Consider the following 25,129-nt stretch of genomic DNA (forward strand, 5'->3'; position numbering starts at 1 on the left):
GTTCACGATTTTTTCAAAGCATTAAGGTTTAGGGACTGTGGAGGCAAAATTTGACTTTAAACGCGTAGAAATAACCAAACGGGGGTTATCTGATGGGTGGCTAAAATCAAGGCAAGGGTGAAATTTCACCCTTAACAAAGTACAAAATATGTTAATAGTCACGGCTAGGTGGCGTGTGCCACCGCCCGATTTTAAGGGTTCAGTCTCATCCATCCATCCAGCCAACCTTTTCTCTTTTTTTTTTGGTGCGCTACGCCACCGACGGATGGCAGCACAGACCTAAAGAGAAAACAGCTGTTTATAAAATAGTGGTAAACACATCTGACGATTTTCTTGAGTTGTTCATGATCTGGGCGTGCGATAGCTACAGGTTTTAGCCTTAAGTTGGTTTCATATGTAAGGTAAATTACGTTACGCATAAATTGCTGCTAGATGTAACCTGAGTTTCGGCGTCCGCCGACGTTTTGAGTTTCGCACGAGATTGAAAACATGTGTTTGGATTTGGACTGCTGCGGTGCCTGAGAAAAAATGGCGGACAAATCGCAACCTCAAGGCCCTCAAGGGCAGCCGCTCGTCAAAATAGGACACTATATCCTGGGAGAAACGCTCGGTGTCGGCACGTTCGGCAAGGTGAAAAGTGAGTGCACGTTTCAATACGCCTTGCATCGCGATGCCAATCCTTTACGCCTTCGCATCAACTTGTCCATGTAGTGCGCTTTGCAGCGGCCGCAACTGCAGGCTCGTTCGCGGAAAAACTTAAATGCGCAAAAACGTATCGAGCGCGAAATGCGCGCCGACAAAGTTCGAAACCGCTGTTGTTTTCGCCGGCTTCTTTCGCCGAGAATAGAAATTGCCGACCTCAACTATTTGCTCGCTTTGTCGTAAACTCTCTGGTGTTCGGTGAATCAGAAACCTCGGACTCGCGGATCCGCTGTGCGGCCTAGCACGTGATGGCGACAGCTAAACGTCTCGATGATTTTTTATTTTTTTTCTTGCGACTGGCGTTGAAGCCGTGGACGTGCTGTTTTAGACTTGCGGAGAGAAGGTTCGATTTTCGCAACTCGTAAGCGAGCTCATTAAAAAGTGACTGACAAGATGGGGCCCAAGGGATTTTCGAAAGCATTACGTGAAAAGCGTGCCCTGCAAAGCAACTGCATTACTTCTTTTATTCCTACAGCGGCATGTCACCAGTTGACCGGTCACAAGGTGGCTGTGAAAATTCTGAACCGGCAGAAGATAAAGAATCTCGATGTCGTCGGAAAAATAAGACGTGAAATACAAAACCTCAAGCTCTTTAGGCACCCACACATCATCAAGTTGTAAGTGAAACCCGAAGAGTCGTGGAGGAAAATGAACATCTAGCATGGAGGCATACTTAATTCTCGCCCGTCTTTTATTTCTTAGGTATCAGGTTATCAGCACCCCTACTGACATCTTCATGATCATGGAGTATGTGTCTGGAGGAGAACTTTTCGATTACATTGTTAAACATGGAAAGGTAAGGAACAACAACATGTGCGAGTTGACGTATAGACTTTCACAAGATCCTCATAAGGGTCTTTAGCTCAGCTGTTGCCCTGTAAAAAGCCTCTTCAATGCAAAAGACGAAAAGGAGAATGACAGTCAGCAATCATCTGTCAGTGTAGGATGCTCTACACATAGATTTAAATGAGGCTCGAGGTGAATTTTTTTAAATATATTTTTTGTACATGAATGTAGATTACCCTGTGGCAGAGTTCAGGACAAAATGAGCCCACTCTCAAAAGGTTTATAATTATAATCATAAGCACGCAGCTTGGATTAAAGTGTCTATAGCTATAGGTAGGTCTCTAGTTATGTCTAATCAGCTAATATTTTCAACTTCCCTCTTGGTTGTCTCGTTTGTGAAACACTACTAGAATATGCAAGTATCCTGACTCTAACCTGAGCACTTAAGAAAGCAATTTTACAGTGTCTGAAAATTATGCATTACAGTCATACATCCAGTGATACAGTGAAGTCGCCTTGTAATAATGTTACCCCCTCCATTACAATGTGCATAGAAATGTTTAAAGTTTCAATACACCAACGTGTGGTGCTGATATTAAAATGTTTATACTTAATGTTCTTGTTGATACACCACACATTGCATTCAAAAAAGTACTTTGCACGCTATGGAAGTGAAACACTTGCAGTGCAATGGACCCTTTGCAAAATTTTGTAAGCTGGCTGCCCTGCAAGGTTGTTTTTCAGCTAAAAAATCTCATCCAGAGACTGCATTTCTCTTTCTGAGAATAACTCGGAAAATTTTATCACCACAAAACCCCCACAGTGCAGAGGGGGTGCAAGGGTTTAGCCATGGTAAAGGTGAAGTTGTCAAATGGGAGCAACATTTTGTCCTACGAGTCTGTAGTAAAGAGTTCTTGGTTGGGAAAAAAAAAAACCTTTCTTAGAGCACATGTGCAGCACCATTTCTGCAATTGGTTCATTAGCATTAGATGCATTGGACTGGCTACAGTAAGTTCTCAGAATACTACATAATGAAGTACATTGTAAGTAACCACTAATACATTGATCCGTATTCCTCTGCTTTCAGCTCAAAGAGTCAGAAGCACGTCGCTTCTTTCAACAAATAATCTCGGGTGTGGCATATTGTCATCGTCACATGGTAGTGCATAGAGACTTGAAGCCTGAAAACCTTCTCCTCGACCAAAATCTGAATGTCAAGATTGCAGATTTTGGTGAGTTTATGCTCGGGCTTTTTCCCTAAGGAGGCAAAACGTGTGTATATACTGCACCGAAAGCTTCTATCAGCACGCAAAAGCTGTGTGCTTCCTTTGGTGACTGACATCTTGTATTCTTGCCATTGCAAGGGCTCTCCAACATGATGATGGATGGTGAATTTCTCAGAACGAGCTGTGGATCCCCCAATTATGCAGCACCCGAAGTTATTTCCGGAAAGTATGTACTTGTTCTGAGCATCCAGGTTACGATGTTGAACCATGGATTCATGCCTTGTCATTTGTGGCGCATGCTTGTAAGCAGTTGGATTTTGCACGTCATAATACCCATGCCATAGGCACGAGGTTAATGTTATTAAGAGTCTAGGACACATTCAAGTTAGGGTAGGTTAGCTTCAGTGAATGCATTAAAATTGTTTTGCAATTGAAGTATCATCAAAAAAGTTATTTAGCAGGCAAAAGTTCAAGAAATGCCTCAAACATTAAAAGGCACATTTAATGTACAAATGTTTCAGATTACTTCAGCAATGTGGTTATCAAGTGCAGTCATAAATGCTAACTTAGGAGTGATAGCATGCATTGATGGTTGAATGTATTTTATGAATGCTGTACACTGCTAGTAGCATTCAGTTTTAATGTCATTAAGTATGTTCATGTGGCACCATGTGAATAGCTTTAAAGTTTAAGGCATTCAACAGTTAATGTCATTTTTTTTTGTGGCCACTTGGCACAGGTATTACGTTGTGTCTTTTGTTGCAGGCTTTATGCTGGCCCTGAAGTTGACATCTGGAGTTGTGGTGTCATACTGTATGCTCTTCTGTGTGGAACGGTAGGTGTTTTAGCTTTGGGAGCTCATACAAGGTATGCGCCCTTTCTTTACCTGCATGATGTGAAGTGGGGTTTCCATGGGCCATCTTAATGAACAAGGGCCATATTCGCACTTCTCGAACATAAAAGCATTTCCTCATTGGCCAATGCCACTCATGATCGTTATGAGACGATTACCACAGTGACAGCCAATCTTAGCTGGCAATTTTGTTAGAAAAGCTTCGTAAGTACAAGCCCAGAATGTTTACAAAGCAGCTCTTCCACTCTTTGCACATAAGTAGTGCTTTTGTGGACCCACTTTTTTCATAAATGTAACCAGAGAGGGACGAATACATAAAGACGCATTGAATTGAGCACCTGAGCAGTTCTGCGTATTAATTGGGGGGGTTCTGTCATCAAGAAACTTAATGCAAATCTGCAGTTCTTTGCGTATAGAGTTTCCTTTGCCAATTATTGGATGTTGAAATGGTTAATGTTCATCTTAATTTTGTACTATTGTTTTACAGCTTCCATTTGATGATGAGCACGTCCCAACCTTGTTCCGTAAGATCAAATGTGAGTGCCTAATCCTTCTCATTAGTTCCTTGCTGTTTGCATGTTGATGTTCAGATCTGGGAAATTTACAAGATTTTAGAACTTAGCGGCTAACACTGCTCTCATATTTTTACACAGATTACTATTATACACATTTTCGAAAAATGGTCACTTGCAATTTGCGTGATTTTGCCCTATCAGCTGGATTACACGAAACAGCACAATACAGTACAGTAGAATTGAAGCTTGTCAGTAATGAAGTCGTGTCCATTTACCAGAAGTTTTTAAACTAGTGTTAGTTTTGAGATAACCAGCCCCACATTCTGCAAAAGAAGTGCACTGGTGTTGTGCTTAGTTCTGTTTCATAGTCTGCAGTGTTAACCTTTCTATTGTCATTCATTTGACACCATTTTTATTTTAAGCATGCATCAACTAGCCTAAGTCACCATTCGTTAGCTTTTTTTTTTTTTTTTTTTCTCACTTGGGCACCTGCTACTCCTTTGTTTTGGTGAATTCAAGTTTTGCATTAACATTGCTGGATCAGGAGATGTCTCTCGGAGGCTCCAAAAGAATATTTATTTCTCCTGCAGAGGCTCTAAAGCTAACCTAGGTGGAATTTTTTTTACTTTCTGTTTACGTGTAGCATTGGTATAAAAGGCCGTTTTTCTTTAGAATATTCAGATGTCATTATGGCAAAGTTGCACTTAACGCATAAATATGTTAGTTATATACATTATTAGTATAATAAGCATGTATTCATTACACGGTGATATCGGCAAGAAACATTTTAAGATTTGCTTCAGTATGTACAGGTTCAATTGTGTATATTAGTTGTTCATTTGCATCGGTGACATGAATGCCATTCACATTTGCAGCTGGCATCTTCCCTATCCCGGACTATCTCAACAAGTCGGTTGTCAGCCTGCTTATCCATTGCCTGCAAGTAGACCCTATGAAGCGAGCCACCATGGAGGACATCAAGTAAGGCTCCGATCTGTTTTTATTACCACTAATGTTAATGGTGTAGCTGTTGACTCTGCCACCTGCAGCTACTTGGCAATAGCCTTTTATTACTTATCGAATACCTGAATGACATGTGACCATTGGGAGCATTTAGTTTTCTTTGTCACAGATTCAAGAGGGTGGCAGTCTTAGAGTGAATGTAGTCAGTGTGTAAGGCGACTAGGGCAACATACGGCTTCATCTCCTGTGTCAGACTGGAAGCTGCTACCCTGGAATAGATGTGCTAGATTGGTAACAGAGGGTACAAATAGAATGAGAATGTTAACGACCACGGTGATTCAAAGCCATGTCCTCAAATATCTGGCGCACCTGGTGCATGACTTATGAGCAACACCAACTTGCATAATGATTCAATTATGGCTGTTCATAAAGAACAGTTTACATTCAGAACAAATGAGTTCGTGATAGTTCCAACCCCAGTATTCTAGAGTTCCCGGTAATTAGGAGGGATAAAGAGGGTACCATTGGCGCTTCACCTCAGCAAACTGCACACGGCGGTTAGCACATGCCTGTTCGGCAGCCGCAGTGCAGTTCAAGCTCGAAGAAACAATGAAGAACACCCATGTGTACACTCGGAAGGCATTTATTGCGCTTGCAACTACAGTTAAACCTGGATATAACGAAATTGACAAATTTCCGAAAAAGCTTTGTTATAAAGAGGATTTCTTTATATGCAGGTTCGGCACGAAAATTCGAAAAAGAAACGCTTATCGTATTTACTATTCTAACGCGCCCTCGATTGTAACGCGCACCCATTTCCCGTTTTCATCAAAGCACTCATCCTTGGAATGTCACACCAGGTACAGGATGCGGGTATGCGTGTCGTTTCGCACAAGCGCGAGGCGTCGGAAATGAAGAGCGAGCGACACGATGGCGTCGTATAGTGTCACTTAATGTAAGGTTAGTGAAGTGAAGCACAGAGATTTGCGCAGTAACCAAAAAAAACTTTTTTCCTTTGGCAACATCAACTGGAAAAGGAGAGTCCCGGCTTGGCGGGCTAGGCCAGCTGCAGCAAGCGGCGGGATCAGGTTTGAATGAAGGGAGGGGGAAAGATCACGCCCGCGGCGGCCAGATCGCCGGGTCGAAGGATGCAGGCCCGCCTCGCACACGTGCCAAGCGCGCCGCCGCCACTTCGCGTTCCGTCAAAGTGGAGAAGGTGCTTCCGGTTGCTGCTCGTGCAAAAATGACAAAATTTGGGGCGAAATCTCTAGGTTGTCGGCGGGGAAAATTCGTTATTTCGAGGGGGTCTCCCGCTGCCACTTCGTTACGTAGATGTCTCAAATACATGTGTTTCTATGGAGTAACAGCGGGTAATAGAATAACTTCGTTATATCCAGGAATTCGTTATATGGAGGTTCGTTATACGCAGGTTTAAATGTAGCACTTCGAGCAGGCCAGCTAGCTATAGTTAAAGGGACCCTGAAACGATTTTGAAGATTTTGTACAAACATTCAGAGTCTTTAGGGTAGGCCTTCTGATCATTAACCCTTTAAGATGCCAATGAATTTTTTTGACTGAAAACTTACTTTCACTTCATTTCTTGCATATTCAGAATCGTAAAAAGCATACAGCTGCAGAATAGATTACAAATTTTCAATTCATTAGTGAGTTTTGTTAAGTTTACAGAACATGGACTCCATGTGGAAACTCACTACAGGAACATTACATATGAGAACATCAACTACAGCAGACTCGGGATAATCCAAACTCTGATAATTCAAATGTTTAGTTAATTCAAACAAATTTCAAATTTTTGGTTGGCCCGCTATGTTTTCAACGTATTTTAAAGCCGCTTAATTCATACTTTTTGCTTGTCCATGCCGGAAAATATCTGCTGCCTTTGTTCCTTCTAGCTGAACATTTGCATTCTTATATCACTAACAGTCGCAAATAAAGCTGATTGCCTGCCTACACGTGTCCAAGTGGCCAAACTATCCAAACCATGCGCACCAACAACTGCGTGTTGATTGAGGAAGTAAGAAAAAAACCGAGATGGCAGGCACGGCGTGTATGAAAATGACGCGCGTGACCCTCGGCCAATCCACATGCCATCGTGTTTTATCGTTCCATCACCGGCTGTGCCGCCGTTCGCAACATGCCTCCTTGAGGGAAGTATCGAACTCTTTCCATAAAGGAGAAATTGGCTGCAATAGAAGTTAACGCTAAAGTGAAGTAGCACTTAAATATGGGGTATCAAAGAGCACACTGCCGACCATCATGAAAGCGAAGAACAAGCTTCATAACAATGCAAACCAAATGCGGCACGCCTCATGAACAGCAGGGCGTGCGCGTGCATCGGTGCAATATTGGATGCCATGACGGCGTCACTCTCGTTTTTGTGCAATTGCCCATGCGGCACCATGTGCATTACGTCTGTTTCAACTATTTAGAACGACCACCTGTCTTTCCACTATGGAAACATGGGCCGCTCAAGCGTTCCTGTCATCGCGGACAAGTCGACACGAACGCTGCACCACGAGCTGGCGCCACGCAATGTTGCAGAGGGGCGGCAGTTACTACGCCGTTACCAGGCAATCACGGTTCAGCGGCGCTTCATTTAGACATTGCCGATTGCTGACAACAGTTCACGGTTACGTTTATCCTTTCAACCATCACATTTGTTTTCGCCCGAAGCAATGTAGATAACGTCATTTTACGGCTTTGTGTGGCTGACATACATGCAGTCGTAATGCCGAGACCATGATGTCGGAGACCTTCGCAGAATGGTGGCATGCTGCAGTAGTTTCCGAAATTTACACTTCCAGCCAACTAGAACGCTTCACTTTCATGTGCAGAATAGAGTCATGTCCCAATGGTAGTAATATATATCACAAGCTCAAATAAAAATTGCGGCAGCGCTTGCTGTTTCAAAATGACAGGTGATCGTAACCGGGCGCCGTTTTTGAAAGAGCTACACAACGCCGAACTTTGTTCTTTATATGGACGTTTCTAACGGAAGTTTGCAACTAGGTGCGGGAACACACCGGGAATAAAAATGACACTGAAAATCTGGTTTTCAGACCAAAGTGCTGCCGAATTGTTGCTGCTGATGCCAGCTTACGTGCAGTTTTTAAGGGCGAGTCCATATTTAAAGAACTGCTGATATAACGACTACTTTTCACGGAAGTATTGAGTTTGTTATAAATGGGTTCGGACTATTATTGAATATATGTGAATGTTACATTACAACACAAGTTGGTATGTTGCCCCGAGTAATATTTATAGCTTCTAATAATTCAAACAAAATCCTGGGGTGCTCTCGAGTTTGAATTATTGAGAGCCTACTGGTATTTCATGTCTAGCAGGCTTGAATAGCACCCATCCAGGCACTTGAAAATTATACCTGATGCAACACACTGTGAAAAACACTGAAAGGAGTACACACACTACATACAGCAACATACTTGCACCGAGCAAGTGCACACAACCATCTACCTTCCCACTCGTTTTACTTAAACATTTGGAACCTGTTATTCAAACTTGCAACACGATTCCAATTGGAACAGTTTCAAGATGTATGTGACACATTTTAAGTACCATTATGTACTTTCATCAATGGGGGGCTATTGCTATTGACGCACTCTCTTGGCATACACAATTGTGTACACAGCGTCTTGAACGATAAAGGGACATATTTAAGCGCTTCCTTTAATGCGTTTAATTTATTATGAGGTTTTATAAACGTGCATCGCTACTGACCACAGTGACGCCACTCCCCTTAGTTTTCAGCCGCCCCGTTACAATCTACGTTGCTGGCGCACGTGACATCAGCTGGGCGATCTATCCGATTGGCTACCCAGGTTGGGTCATTGATCATTTTTCCAACATTATGGCGAACAAATGGTGGTCGTAAGAGTTTGAATGTTGGTTACTTGGTTTCTATTAACAAAGAGTATCGAAAGAGAATACACGACAATTTATCACTACACTCAAGCACTTCCGGCACACAGCAAATGTCATCTGCTTGTGCTGCAACGTGCTCCATGTTGATGCGAGCTGCGCAGTGAGTGTTTGTCTAGAGGTTTCTTTCTGCGAGGACCATGAATCACCCTTGTCACATTGTGGGCTGGCGATTGACACCATGTCAAGCTGCGACATCATGTCCCTCTGCTAGGCAACAGGCGAGCAGAGTGGCTGGCAGCACATTGAGGTGTTGGTATCAGATCGGCGCCAGGATCTATGTGTTTGCAGCCATCACTTCATGCCACAGGATTACTAGTCGAGTCCCGCTACAACGAAATTCATGGGACACACGAAAAATTTTGTTGTGGCGGAACTTAGTTGGCACGGAATTGGTATATATATACGTACGCCAAACGGCAAAGCCGCGAACGAAACCGAAACCAACGTCCGGGAAATCTTCATGATGGCGTGGGGGGCAAAGGTTTAGACGTACTAAAGGCAGTTGATAAAGTGTCAACTTCACGAAAGAATGCATTTCGCGCCGCTGTTACAGCATTTTTCGTACATTGAGGCCGACGCCTAACCCAACACACGTGCCCGGCCGATCGCGAAACACTCATTTTACGGCACATGCATCGTCACAACAAAGCGGGTTGAATTATCACAATTTCACTGCATATTTATGACAGAGTCGGTCAGCCTGGATTTCTTACGCTTCACAGCAAGCAAAGGCATTACGCGGGTCTCACAGTTCGTTGAAAGAGCCATCGCAATGTCATTGTCGTGGGTTCTGATAACTTTTCTGATGAGGTGAAAAGGATCCATTACTTTCAAAGCGGAAATACCAAATAAAACGCCTTCGTTACGAAGGGACTTTCTTTTGTATTATTTTCTATGGGCAGCTGACGGGGAGTCGGAAAATCTTCGTTGTAGGGGGATTCGACTGTACCACAGGGGAGAGTTCTAGCGTGTCTGGTATTCCAGTGAACGCAGGCGGACTGCTTGTTTTGCCAGACAGGCAGAGACGCAAACCTGAGCGGCCTGTAGGGTGCAGCCACCTGGTGGAACAGAGCCCAACCAGACGTAGAACTAATATAGCAGTACCGAAGTGTGTTCTACTTTGCACCTGGTGTAAATATTTGGCAGCAGCCTAATTTTGACCACATTGTCTTCTTAAATGTTAAAAATGTTTTACAGTTGGTTGCAGCAATATTATCTCAGTGTTTGATTATGATAATGATGATTTATTGGCATCCCCTTTGAAACAGGGCAGCAACAAACAGTCACCTACTGCTTGACTTAAACGAGTATGCTACAGTACATGCTTTTCATTCTAGCATTTTTGTATTTATCTTCTTGATCTTTCTTTCTCTTCCCCAAAAGCATCTTTATCTACCTTATACTGCTACCTATGCCTGTAACGGATCCGGTTGTATTAAGTACTTTCCTGCTTTAAGCACTCTCCTGCTTTTTTTCCCCCAATACTTGCGCCAGAAATGTAGTTGGCTAACTAGTGCGGGAAAAGAGGAGTGGCAGCGGAGACTTCCGTACTTGCAGTTTGCTGGAGACCAATGACTCGAGCAATCTCGACAGGAACTCATGGTAGTCTCACGGTGGCTCTGATAGCGCTTCCGCTTATCTCACATTAGCCCACGCGAGGGAGGTTTCCCCGCGCGAGCGGCTGCCTTCGAACACAAGGATTCCCACATATTCAAACAGCTCCAATGTTTCAGTTGATCCATTATGTTCTCAAAGCATTTTAGAAGCCACATAATTTAACTAAGGCAATTGTGGATTTTAGTAATTCCAACTTTTTGGCTTCCCAGACAAAGGAATTTAGCCAGAAATTATTAATTGAGGTACAATGGAATCTCATTGATACGATTCTGCATAATACTTTCTTTGGGGATAATACATTTTTTTCTTATATACGATATTCAGATGATACGTTTTATTTTCCGTTTCTCGTAAAGATTGTATAAATGAGATTCCACTGTACAATTATAAACCATAAATAGTAAGAAAAGAAGTGTACCCATGTAAGCTATTCAGTCACATGTATGTTGTACTTTGCCCGTGTGTGTGCCGACAAGTACCATTACAAAATTATAATAGACCAACCGTGTTTGATATTAACTGACCGCTGCCGTGCAGCCTCATCGCATTTAGCACTAGTACATAGTAATTGGTACATAAATTTGTTAATGTTGCTGCGCTGCTTGAATGCAAGCAGGCGTCCGCATCTTGTGTAATAAGGTACCGTCTTGTTTTGGACCATATCTTGTTCAACTTTCGGGTATGTCCGACAAAATATGTGGTCTCGAAAAGCTTATATATTAATACTAGTCGACTATACTGCTATTTCTAAGATACATGCCCTATGGGCCCTTAGTGCATAATCCTTTATGTTTCGTTGTTACTTCTGAAAGCAATAGGGGAGCTAATGTGCACACATTTGCTCTGGTGTTGACGTCATTTCGCTTTTGATTAAAGGCAGTATGTGCAGTATGAAGAACAGTGAGGTTATCCAAAGATGCGAAACAAAGGAGCCCTTTACTTGCCATGTGGATAGCCACACTAATCATCTCATTCCAGCTTCACTCACAAATCATAGGAACTGTGGTGCATACCTACTCTTCATATGTTAAAAAAATAATTTTATAGCTTTTTCTATATCTTTGGGCTTGTTGCCTCCAAGTTTGACGCCACATTACCACGTTATAATGAGCTGTCTCTCTTCTTTGTTTTTATATTCGCATTGAAAACGGGATAGCGGCCAGTGCTGCATATAAATTCCAGTGTTTCTTCTGTGTTCTAGGAATCATGAGTGGTTCAAGAAGGAGTTGCCTGCGTACCTGTTCCCGCTGCCCAATGACAATGATGCGTCGATAATTGACATGGATGCCGTAAAAGTTGTTTGTGAGGTACAGTGAGCTTTTGTCATTTCCCTGCCGGTCAAAACTGCTAAGCCATGGCTAAGCCATTAGTCTTGCTTTACTAATTTTGTTTACTTGCCCTGATAATGGTATTAGTGACAATGTCACTCCTCCTGCATATGTAGGCCTCAGGGAAAGTACTAATATCATTGGCTATGGTATTTTGCTGCTGAGCAGGAGGTGATGGTATAAATTCCTAACTGCATCGCCTGCATTTTGGTTAGGTTTATGTGCAAAATTCTCGTATATACCGAGATTTTAGTGAACAATAAACAAGCTCGAATGGTCATGGCTGATCTGCATCTCCTGACTATGTCACACATCATATCCAAACTGTGGCTTTGGTGTGTACTCGAAATGTGCCATCACTGAAAAAACATAAGCATGTCGCTGGTGCCAGTAAAACAAGGTGTCGAAATGGTGTCCCACAGAAAAAGGCATTAAAAGGGCATACAGGAGGGGAAGGCTTGAACATGCAAGGAATCCAGGCATGTCTGATTGCCATGGCAACTGCAGTGCCATAGTAACTAGACAGAGACGGGCCTGTTGTTTTTTTCAGCCATTAGGAGGTAATTCAAATATGCAGTGGACTTGGCATCTTGTGAAGTAATTTTCACATCTGGCCACCCTGTAGACTGCACGGCAGACACAAGGCACTGTCTATAAATAACAGGCAGCACATGTGTTTCATCTTCATCATCCATCGCCTGCACTGTTCACTATGTTTAGCACAAAACAACTACGATAGACTTCGCACTCCTAAGGCACCATTTCTTGCATGCAATTATCCCCATTGTGATGAGCTCCTGCTTCTCTCTTTCACTACGACATGGTGTGAGCGCAGAAGTTCGGCGTGCAAGAGAAGGAACTGCACAGTGCGCTGCTGAGCGGTAACCCGCACGACCAGTTGGCCATTGCCTACAACCTGGTGGTGGACAACAAGCGCATCGAGGACGAGACAGCTAAGCTGGAGATCAAGGACTTCTACCTGGCTTCCAGCCCACCACCCACGGCAGCCCTGCTTGACGTGAGTTGGCTTTCAAAGGGCCCCGAAACATGATACATGCTGGAATGAATGCGGCAGCTTTGAAGGAGTTCATTCCCCCTAGAATCATTGAAATGACCCCAATATGAACGGAGATATAAAAGCACAATGTTTGCTTTCCCCATTTCCCCTCAACTCATCTGAGGCAGCTCCAATAGCAAAGCCCTACCTTCGTTTTCTTCTTTTCATGGTGCACCTAAAATAACCTGTCGAAGTTGACATCTGGCAAACGTGGCAGAGAGCAACAGTGAATCGGTTACAGGGTCGGCAGGACACATAAACAGCTGCCGCTTCCCCATTTCTTAGACGATCTGAAAGAATGTGCATGTGTGCATGAACTTTTTCTTGCGAGTAATTTATGGTCATTAATAATCGGCTTATAGTTGGTTGATGTCTGTGTGCTGTCATGCCTGCTATAACATAAATTGCTGACGTCGCATAAGGCAGGAAAAAAAGGAAAAGGCCTCGAGCATTGATTGGAATCGCCTTTCTTCTTTAGTCACACTTATAACCAACACAAACAACTTCAAGACCGTTATACAGCATGTCCATTGTAAATGTTGTTACTGCATTTCGTTTTTTGCCCCACTCCTTTCTGTAATGCCTTTGGGCCTTGAAAGTATGTCAAATAGATAAATAAATAAATAAATGCTGCTGTGTTGTGTCCTTGTGCAGCAAAGCCCACAGAGGCCACATCCAGAGCGCTTGGGGAGTCGGCAAAGGATGCTCAGCGGAGGCAACGGAGCGGATCGCAAGGGCACCCCCATGAAGAGGGCAAAGTGGCACCTGGGTGAGTCTGCTATGCTGGGTAATCAGTTCCTTTCCTGATTAAACATTTAGGTTTAACAGCAAGATTTGTATTCCCCCCTAAATTTTTCTGGTTTGGAATGCAACAAGCTCAGCCACAAGACGACTAAACTGTGCAGGAAAGTGAACTTGTCGATAACAGGAAGAGCAGGCTTGCGCAAACATCGAGAGCATAACTAAGAGCACAGAAACATCAGAATGAAAGCCAGTGGCATATAAGAGTCTAGCTACAGCAAGAAAGTTGGTCTGAGGGCTGCGGGCTTGATCAAATTGCATGAACGTGCACCCACACACTTGCCTTGGCGAGCACATACTGTTCCTCAATGTAGCGCATCGCAGACTTACCTTTTTTTTTTTATGTGTAAAATGTCGCAACTTTGTAATAGTCTGTTTAAATACATAATATATATATGATAGTCATCATCTGCACAAGGCTGCTTCAGTCTTGTTAAGGGGACAGCCACTGGAGATGCATTTTTAATATATATTTGACGTGGTGTTATCCGGCATCAGCCTGCCTATTTCACACTGCACAGTAACCATGCGATTATCATGACAGAGGTGTATATCTCCCATAGAACTCAATGTATAGGCGGACCGTTTATTGCCTAGGCGTGCGAAGCAGAATACTGGTTATAGCACGATTCTTTTAAGCGTGCGACCATGAAATCGGCGCTCGGAGCACGGCATTTTCTAGGAGGCGTTGAGCACGGCTCGCGCGGTTGCCGGGCACGGAAATGCGGAGCAGTGGGAGCGCGGGAGGCGCGCGTGGAGACCAGCAGCGAAAAGCGAAACAAAAAAGTCAGTTTCCCCCGAAAGGCGAAGCATCAATTGCGATAGCAAATTTACTAGTAGAGTATACGAAGTAAGGATAATAGTTTTATCGCCTGCATAAACTTTGACACATCCGCTTATTAACTGAATTAACAAGCATGGTGTCAGTGCACACAAGCAAACATGAATAGATCGCACTCGATGACCACAGACAAGCCCTGTAAAAACGCAGGCGTGAGCAAATGCGGCAGGAGCAGCGACCGAAGGTTCATGTGGTCTATCGCTTCAACGTAAACTGAGTGGCGAAAGCATAGCGCATACAAAGGTCAGAGCCGTGTGGAGATCGCTTTCAAGATATGGTGCACGCGACAGCCCTCAGCCGCGCAAAGTACAAGTACGTAGTGGCTTGCAGAGTAAAAGCCGTGCCCCCTCCCTCCCGCACTGCCTTTGCGCTTTTCTCCTTTCGTGTGGGAGATTGAGTCGCCAGTTCCCCTTGCGGTCTCAAGATACGCGTTGAGTGCCGCAGCTAAACCTCACTTCCCCTCCCTCCCTCTCATCCCCCCATGGCCTTCCACACGACGAGAGTCGTCGCGTTTGCTCTCCACCGTACATTCGCTCTCCGTGAAAGCACGCGTCCCTCGCGCGCTTTCACTCGCACATACAGCGTACGGCTTACAGCAGCATACAGCATTTCTTTTTGTTTTTATGAATGGGAGCGTAGGCGCGCGCCTGGAGACCAGCGGCAAAAAGCGAAACAAGAAGGAGGAGAAGGGCGGGAGAATTTGGAGGAAGTAGGGCGCGTGTTTTCATCACTATAGCCGCGTCCAAGCAGGGTGTGCGGAGTGCAGGGGAGAACGGTGGCGCACTCCCCCCCTTTTTTTTTTTTTTTCCAGGAGTGGGAGCGTGCTCGTTGAGACCAATCTCCAGACAAAAATAACAGTGTTCTTCCGTTGATGCCATACTTGTCGGCATCAACGGAAGAATTGATGCCGACAGTATGGCATCAGTCGGAGAATTGATACCGACTTGATGTATTGTATTGCATGTGTGTGGGTGAAATATGTAATAAATTGTGTTTGAAAGGTGGGTTGCCCGTTTGGCATAAGCAAAAGCCAAAAAAAACATACTTTGGTTATAACGCGGTACCGCTTATAGCGCGGATTTTTACAACTCCTGCGACTTACGTTATAAGCGGTCTACACTGTCGTAGGTTGAGGGTGATCACACCCTGTAGGCTGTTGTCATGAAGCCGTTTGAAAAGGAGTAAGCACCAATGGCAAGCTGCGTGGATGAGGCTCCTAATATGTTTGTTTAAATGTCATGCACTTGTATGTTCTTGCTTCTACAATCATACCTGTTTGTTGTTTGACAGGCATTCGATCACAGAGCAAGCCCCATGACATCATGAACGAAGTCTACCGGGCCATGAAGGCTCTCGATTTTGTAAGTGGCACTCTACTGTCATGTGTCTGACTTGAAGTGCAACATTTTTGTTAAATAGGCAAACAGAGAGACAAAGTAAGCAAGATGCAGGTCAACATTCAGTGTGAAAGTTTAGTACTGCATATTTTATGCTTTATAAATCCAGGAAGATCCCATGAAATCCTTTTATTTCCCAGTTCTTTAAATCTTGCAAAGCTTTTTTTGATTCTTGAAAATCTTTTAGCAAGGAATATTACATCCAGTGCTAGAAAATCTATGAAATAGAATAGCCATGAATATGCATGATGTACACATTGAAATAATTTGGGCCATAAAATTGTAATATGTCGTGGGCAGTGGCGTAGCCAAACATTTTGGGGGGAGGGCGCATGTAGAAAATCAAACAATATTGTAGTCTACCTTTCATATGCCTTCATGTTCTCGTATTTTTCGTGTCATAATATTTAGAATAAACAATATGCAGTCAGCGTCCGATTTTTCAGACTCCCTAGGGGTTGCAAAAACATATGAAAAATTGGGCAGTCCGAAAAAATGATTTCATGCCTTTTACTGCCCCCAAGAGCTCAAATCGCCACAGGCACGTTCGAAATAGCTCTGAAGGCCTGGCAGTACACTTATTAGGTGTATCGGTGCTTGTGCTGTGGCAGGAGATTGCAAATGCACATGTGTATAATTGAAGAACACATACTGTGTCCCGTGACGATTGCCCCTTCCCACTTTTGGTATGCTTCACCGTGTAACATTACTGTATTGAGGCGAAGCTGACTTTCGGGAACCAGCATTATGCAACACAATGTGTGTTCAGAGCTTCAAAACCATTGGCGAGGGTTTTAAAGGCGGAGTCAGCGCCATTGCTGACAGCGGTGAACTCTTTTAATAAAAAAACACAACACCGAACAACAAGAAGCTTAGCAGCGAACATCGAAGCAGGTAGGCCTAGCGTTGCCGCGGTGGTGGTTACAGCTGCCAGCGGATCTTCATGTGAGAGCACCTGTTCGAGGTGGTGAGATCATCAAAGTAGTGGCGGTGGTGGCTTAGATAAAGCCGTTTCGAACCTGCGGTCATGGCAAAAAGTTCCGAAAATCGGGCGGCAAAGGGTTTTTGTGTCCCAGATTACAGACGTCTCTATACATGGACTCTATGGGGTACGTGACGATGCCGTGAAAGCGTCCGAATTATCGGGCATGTCCAAAAAATCAGGCGTCCGGAAAGTCGGTCGTTGACTGCAACTTTTCCAAAGGCTGACTGGCTAAGTCGGATGATGCAAAAGCAACCCTGCAGGCAGACATAACTCTTACCAGAATTATTTCTACACTGTGTCCTCGTTGAACGTGTTCACATTAACGGAAAGTAGAACATCATTTTAAATATTATGTCATGCAAAAGTGAAATCGTTGCCGTTTGCCTATGTGATGAATAATATGCAGCGATCCATCTAGAGAACCAGCGCTTGCACTCAAGACCGGCTCCTGAACTTTTGGTGCTAAATTTGGTCATCCGCACTTCTCTCACCCATTTCTTGTAAATAAAAGCCTCCGTTACGTTAGTAGCAATGTTGGGTACCGATTCCCGTACCTCCAACATGACAAATACACAGGTACAGTAGTGACTCGCTGAATTAACTTAATTTGTTCTGTGAGGATATGTTTTCCTGTTGCTTCCTATGGGAAATCTAGCAATAATGACCCAGACCTTGGTTATATCAATGGTGGGGGAAAAAAATTGTAATTTTCAATCTACAAGGTCTACTGTTAGAAAAGTATCCGACATTTGGCCGAAGAAATAAAACTGGCATAACTGGAGAATTGGAAACCTAATCACCCTCAAATTAGTCTCCTTGGGACTCCACACACTTCTCACAGCGGTGCTGCCATTGTTGGAAGCATTCCGAGAAGGCCTCTTTCGGAATGGAGTTTAGCTCAGCTGTCGTTGCAGCCATAATGTCCTCTCTTGTCTGAAATCGCGCACCTTTCAATGGCCTCTTGATTTTGGGAAACAGCCAGAAGTCGCAGGGGGCCATATCAGGAGAGTAAGGAGCCTGTTGAACTACAGGAGTCTGGTTTTTCGCCCAAAAAGTCTGAATCAAGTGCGAGGAATGTGCAGGAGCATTGTCGTGATGGATGCGCCAATTTCCTGTTGACCACAACTCCAGTCTCTTGCGCCGCACACCATCATGCAGGTGACGGAGGACATCTCCATAGTACTACTCTTTGGTGATTGTTTGACCCTGTGGTATGTACTCGTGGTGTACCACACCGCTAGTCAAAAAAGCAGTCAGCATCACTTTGACGTTGCTGTGCACTTGGCGGGCCTTCTTTGGTCTTGGTGACGTGGAATGCCTCCACTCTGATGACTGGGATTTGGGTTTCCGGGTCGTACCCGTACACTCAAGACTTGTCGCCAGTGATTATGGTGTTCATGAAGTCGGGGTCACTGTTTGTGGAATCCAGCATGTCCTGCGAGACTTCAATACGAAGTTGCTTTTCCTCCACCGTGAGCAGCTTCGGCACGAATTTCACCGCAACTCTCTCCATGGCCAAATCTTTGGTCATAATAGAATGTGCAGAAAAAGTACTGATGCCCACCTCTTCCGCAATTTCTCGAATAGTCACACCACAGTCCCAGATCACCTCAGCGTTCACTTCGGCAATGACCTGGTCATTTCGGCATGTTGATGGCCGACCGGAGTGTGGCTCGCCCTCCACCGATGTGCGGCCGTCTTTAAACTGGTTGTACCACTCCTTAATCTTTGTGCTGCTCATAGCATCGTCACCGAAAGCCATCTGAATCTTCCGAATGGTTTCCACTTGGCTGTCGCCCAGTTTCTGGCAAAATTGGATGCAGTAGCGCTGGTCCAGTCGCTTCGTCATTTTCCTTGCAATTAAAAAACCGACGAAAGCACTGCGCAGTACCTCACTTAAACGCTGCGTCCCAGCGACTGACGCTATCGGCAGGCGGTAAAAAATTTGGGCATGTGCACGAATATTCAAGGTCGACTGATGCAAGCACGCTTGTTTCATATCCAGTCAGGTATTTGCAAAAAAAAACTAATAATAAGGTCCGATACTTTTCTAACAGACCTCGTATTTATCAAGGAAGGAGGATGGATGTTCAAGATTCAGAAAAAGGTGGCGAAGGAGGGCCTATTATTTACAGTAGTGTTTGTATTCATCTGCACTTTTATAAACACTTTGCAGCTTAGTCCGAGTCAGTACCCCTAAACTAGATGAGGCGGAACACATTGTTGTGGTGAGCTTTTTCCCGTTTCTGTCCTGGCCTTTTTTAAAGATCCATGACAGAAAATTTCTGAAGGCTAGCTAGAGCGTGGCTAGGCAAGGGAACATAGAGGCCCAGGAAACATGCAGGCACACTTGCGTATCTTTTTCGTTCAGAGAAACTGGGCTCGCTCTGCAAGTTGAAGATTGCAAGCAAGCCCGGTTCACTCTACGAAATATTTGCCAAGCGTTTGCTCAGCCAGGCATCACTGTAGTTGGATGTTTCCACCAAGAGCTCAGGCCCAGATTTGAACGCAAGTGGCAAGCAATGGCACTCCATCAGGGTAGTGGCAAGATCTTGTCCATAACCTCTAATTTTCTGTCATTTTTAAGTTGCTTGTGGGCGTGGTTGGTACATAGTTGTGCAGTTGAAGCTTTCATTAGCAGACACGATGTCAATAAGCATCTTTGGAAGAATACAGTATAAATTCGGTCAGTAATCACAATTGAATGTAACTTGATTGTCCACGTAATCCAAAGAAACATACAGCAGTGCTGTCAAAGCACAAACATGAGATTCTTGTATGTTTACATGCATTGAAGTGTGTTTAATATTTTAACTCACTGCAAGGCTCAATATAGCAACACTGGAAGACATGAGGTGTTTATTTTTTTAAGTTCCTCTCGATATTTTTGGAGATCCCTCTAAGGCATCTCCATGGCCTGTGTGCTGCTTTGGGATACTGATAAACCCAATCAATCTATAATCAGTGGTGCCCGACCCCACTGTGATCGTCTTTCCCTGTGCTTTTAGTGGTCTGACTTTAGTGTTACCACTATTTTATTATTTTTTTTTCTTTCCATGCAGGAGTGGAAGGTGGTTAACCCATTCCATGTTCGTGTTCGTCGAAAAAATTCCACCAAGGGTCGCCCGGTAAGAGGCCATCGTCACCTTTCTTGTTAACCATGGAGCTAACTATGCTGTTCTCACCGTAGGTAAAGATGAGCCTGCAGCTATATCAGGTGGAGTACAAGAGCTTTCTCCTGGACTTCAAGTCACTTCCCGCCAATGAAGAGGCTGCGCCACAGGACCCAAGTAAGTTCCATTTTAAAAAGATTATGGGACTTATCCCGAAACTGCACAGTGGGTTTTCAAGGGACACTTAGTGGAAGGCTCTAGATGAATGTTGACCATCTCGGGTTCATTAACGTGCACCTAATTCTGAGTACATAAGCGCAATGCGGCCGCTGCAGCCAGGATTCGAGCCAGTGACCTTGTGCTCAACACCAGAACACCACAGTTTGCAAGACCGATGCCTAATGCAAGTGTGCGACCTCTGTTTCGTCTTAAGGGTTGCATTGTTGAGCATTTAGCTTTAGCTATACGATGTGTTGTCATGGGCATGCTGCGTACTGTTGTTTCACTCGGTCTAAAAATTTGTGTTTTATGTGAGTCTTGTGGAATGACAAGATTCCCTGATAGTTGCCCATTCTTAACCCAGCTTTCCAATTACCAAGATTGTTTCAGTGTTTTTGCACCTCAAGTGACTTAATTTTTCATGAATGTTTAGAGAGAGACAGAAGAAAGGGGAAAGGCAGGGAAGTTAACCAGATGGGAAGATCCAGTTTGCTACCCTATGCTGGGGAGAGAGGGGAGGGGGAGGTAAAGTGACAGTATACAGACATTGCATATTTTGCCCCGGTGCACTCGTGTCTTTGCGTGACATAGCTACCATATTCTCAAGCAGTCTCGGATGGTACAAATTTAGTTTCCTTTGTATTGTTGGCTTTGTGCTTAACTTACTGTTGATGCTTTTTTTTTTTTTTCCCAGGCGTTGCCGAGACAAGCTACAACCAGATCCACAACACGATGGAATTCTTCGAGATGTGTGCTGCACTCATCACACAGTTGGCCCGCTGAGCAGCCCACGACGACAGTTTATAGCGCACCCCATGACGGCCTACTTCACGTTAAATGTCCCCCCCCCCCCCATGTCAGGGTGTCTAGATTGGGCTAGTGTGCCGTTTTTGCTGGTGGTGCTGGTGACTGTCATTGTAAAAGGTGCAGCCAATATTTTTACCAAGTCTGTCTGTGGTGCCAAGGTTTATCTTAACGTGCTCCAATTGTCAGAAGCAGTTTTGAGTGCCATGAAGCACAGGACTTGCTTGCCCATTTCGAGAATGCCAAATGTGTCATGAGTAGTGCGAGCTGATGTTCAGTCAGATCAGTGACATAAAACAAGGAAGGTTAGAGTGTACTTGCTGAACCCTGGTACATGCTCTTTTTTTTTTTTTTTTTGCAGTAGTACGAGTATATAAAAATGGAATAATGCACAATGCACACAGGAGCCGCACGATCAAAGGCTACTTGTTGCTGTTATGCCAGGCTTCAGCCGTAATGACTCACTCATGCAGTCTGCTTACTCCTTCAGCACTTTTTTTCTTTTACTTTCAGCATCAACCCAATCAGCTTTCATAGATGCAAGGAAGCCTTAAGCAGCACACTAGCCGAATCTAGTTGCCGAGTCCAACCCTTCTTGACAAGCTGCTTATGTAAGTCTTTGTCAAAAGTTTCGAAGCCACTGGTGTGCATGACCACACATCTGGTGTCAGGTGGTGTATTGTGGCCCATGTCAAATTTTGCTCTAAAGCCCAGGAGATTTAGAGGCCCTGTGCTCCTCACTCCTGGGTCCTCATTCACAGCACATCTCTTATGCAAGTTGATTTTCAGGCAACTTGGCTGCTGCATCGCTCTGCCTTTTACGACTATCAACATTGAGCAGAGTTCGTTTACTCTCCAATCACGAAGTGCACTTGCATGAGAGAAGTTTTGTCGAGTATGGGCCTTGATCTTTAAAACACCAAGCATGTTACAATAGCCTTGAAACATTATCTTGTTGCTTGGAAACTTTTGGCAAAGACTGTACCTGATCATGCCATGCTCTACAGGCAGAAAGGATGGATGTAGAATGTGTTAGTTTTGGATATAGTATTGTTTTCCCATGGTCTACTTAGGGAGAATAAGCCATTTATATACTGACAGCACAAGTATTTGAGGTGCTGCGATTTTGCGATTTAATGTTCATTAATCTCTGAATGTCGCAGGCTGTGCATTTGATGTCGCTGCTGGATATGCTTACATGCGAGCATTTTGCTACGGGTGCTAGGAGTGAAGTTTGCACATACATAGAGAACCTTGACTGTTACATGCGTGCAGCCAATTACATACATAGCCACTTCTTGTGAGAACACATTCGTCAAGAAAGACTTTAAAGCCCACTTTTCGTGTTGGCGTGCTTTGTTAGTATAGTCAATTGTGTTTCTTGATAGCTGGTTGTCCTTGCCAGTACTTTACCTCTCCTTGGTTTACTGTGCAATTGGCACTCTGCTTTGCCCAGTTCTGTTACAGCAAACTGTCCGGCTTACATTTTGTAATCTGCAGCTAACTATACCTTTCCATTCTTTTAATGTAGCTCTGGATTTTGTTATTACCTGTTCTTGACAGTGTGAGGGATGTCCAATGTTTGGGCAACCCAGTTTCATTGTGTGTGAAAGTGTGGAGCAGGTCTGACGACGTCCAAAGAAAAGTGTGGAAGTACTCTTCGTGTGAAAAAGACTAAGGACTACGTCCCCCTAGGGGGCTGCTCAGGAGTGTGGACCCCCTTGGATCTATGTATTTGACGTACCCACAGTATTAAGCAGCGACCATAGGGAATGCATTTGTGATGTAGTTACAGCATGATGTCACATCAGTTTCACACTGTGCAGTAACTGCCGTTGTATCAAGGGCGAAATGCATGCAACAGTGCATGTAATAAATGTGACATGTGCTTCGCATTACTGTGACAGAGTTGAAATGATAACAGGACTTAGGACTTTGTGTGCTCACGTTAAAGAGAGAAAAAATATTGATGCGACTGCTCGTAGTCCAAAAAAAGTTTCCTAGGTTTTCAAAACAGCCTGCTCACATTGCTTGTAGGTGGAACCACCCTTCAAACATGCAACATGTGAATGTAAAACATTCATTTTCGTAGTTGTTTGTTGCAAATAGTGAAGCTCTATGTAAAAAAAAGGGAAAAAAAAATACTGCTATATCTTAGTATACCTGGGGCACGGTACAGGGGAATTTGTTGTTTTTCTTCTGTAGTCTAAGATGAGTTGTCCTGTACATATTATAAATATATACACAAATATGCATATATGTCAATACAAGAATGATGCCAGCAGTTGTGTATGTCTGTCTAGGCCCTGGCATGGGATCGGGCCCAGCTGCGAAGACGCTGCACAGATTCAAGCGTAACTACCATGCTATCAGCTGAAACAAGATGTGGTGCTCTGGCAGGATGTTAACAAAACCTAAGTGTCTTTTCACTGGGCATCATTTGAGTGCCTGTTGCTCAAGATAGCAGTCGGTGTGATAAACAGCTTATCACCACTGCGCATTTATGTAAGCAAAGTTTGGTGTAAATGAGCCCCCTATTCCAAAAGTATGCACAGTGCATCACACTCATTTGGGCACCAATTATGTATTTTGAGGATTTGGATTTGCAACATTCGAGTTTTCAGATTTGTTAAAAGCATCCGGCAGGAGGAAGGGTTAGTTATAAAATTTTTCTGAGAGTTCTGTCAAGTTTAGAGAATGTGTACTCCATGTGTGAACTTTACAACATCAGACACAAGAATATAGACTAGTTTATGTCCAGCACACGTTGGGGTATGTTACAATAGCTGAACCTGCTAAGGGTCAAACGAGTCTGTATTTTTGCACAAACGGGCACAGCGTGTAAATTGTGCGATGGCGATAGTGTCTGCAAAGTACGAAATGGCTGCGTGGCGCAACAACTAGAAATTTCAAACAAAAGGCCGCGCCCTTCCTCTCGAGAGAGCCGCACTTCCGAGCGACAGAGTAAAGGTCACGCGTACAAATGCCTTTATGTAATACGCGCTGCTTGCAACATCGCCGACCTTGACATATGACTTCGGTTAATCATCCAATGTGGAACAGGCAGTGCTGCCACTGGAAATACACTGCGGTAAAAATAAAAAGTTAAAAAAAAAGGGGAGGAGGGGGCTTCAGTATAAGACAAGGCAGGGAATGAACACCGCTCGCAGACACTAATAGAGGCAAAGGGGAAGAGTCTGTTGACAGTGGTGCCATGGTATAAGAACATATGAATTTCTTCTATCTCCTCCAATAATGAGCCAAACTGAAAAATATTGGTATAAAGGTTCCTAGACAACTTACAACTTCCAGTGTATAACAAAATTGCAATGGGGCCTGGTGAGGGAACTCTCCACTCACTGTGAGCTCATCCATGTTAAATAGAAAAATATGAAATGTTTAGAATGTTAGCTGCCCTGCAAAACTTCAAATTAAATGACAATCCTCAGATGTCCACACCTTAAGCATAAAACACCGAAGCTTTTCTTTTTCCAATAGTACATCACGATTATACTGTTTCACACAGTATAAAAATGATGCATCACACAGGGAAATTATACGTATGCGTTGCGTAATTCAATTTAGCATTGTATTGTTGCAAAATGTGACATTACACGGAAGGTGTCGCAAATGTGAGACTATTTACCATCGAATGAGCAGAGCAACACGTTTTTGTGACCGGCGGCCACAAAGCACCGCTTGCACTTGCAACCAAAATGCAGTACGTAGAGTACTGGAAGCGCAAAGGCTCACAAGTATGCAAATTTGAAGTAACTTTACGTTCACAAGTTTGTTTTAATAAGAAGTTTTAATAGGGCCCTGAACCACTTTTTATCAAAGTGGAGAAAGGCATTTGAAGTGAAAATAGGCTATACTTTGACGCAAAAAAAGTGCTTCAATGTGTTCAGCAGAAGCCGAGTTATTGGCTACCAAACACTGCCTCCGCTGCGCTCCCGTTC

The 25,129-nt window shown here is 43.9% G+C and overlaps 1 protein-coding gene across 1 annotated transcript; it reads left to right on the forward strand.

The window, feature by feature from the left end:
• The first annotated feature begins 287 nt into the window (after nucleotides 1–287).
• On the forward strand, nucleotides 288–23,454 carry LOC119433073 (5'-AMP-activated protein kinase catalytic subunit alpha-2). Its single transcript, XM_037700217.2, has 15 exons — nucleotides 288–637; nucleotides 1,178–1,319; nucleotides 1,405–1,498; nucleotides 2,576–2,720; nucleotides 2,853–2,940; nucleotides 3,480–3,549; nucleotides 4,055–4,103; nucleotides 4,958–5,063; nucleotides 11,827–11,932; nucleotides 12,789–12,971; nucleotides 13,665–13,779; nucleotides 15,943–16,013; nucleotides 20,097–20,162; nucleotides 20,225–20,324; nucleotides 21,061–23,454. Exons 1-15 carry the CDS (start codon nucleotides 529–531, stop codon nucleotides 21,147–21,149), a joined length of 1,533 nt encoding a protein of 510 aa, XP_037556145.1. The 5' UTR covers nucleotides 288–528; the 3' UTR covers nucleotides 21,150–23,454.
• Nucleotides 23,455–25,129: the final 1,675 nt, after the last annotated feature.

The sequence above is a fragment of the Dermacentor silvarum genome, chromosome 11, assembly GCF_013339745.2.
Source record: "Dermacentor silvarum isolate Dsil-2018 chromosome 11, BIME_Dsil_1.4, whole genome shotgun sequence".
In the NCBI taxonomy this organism is placed as follows: domain Eukaryota; kingdom Metazoa; phylum Arthropoda; class Arachnida; order Ixodida; family Ixodidae; genus Dermacentor; species Dermacentor silvarum.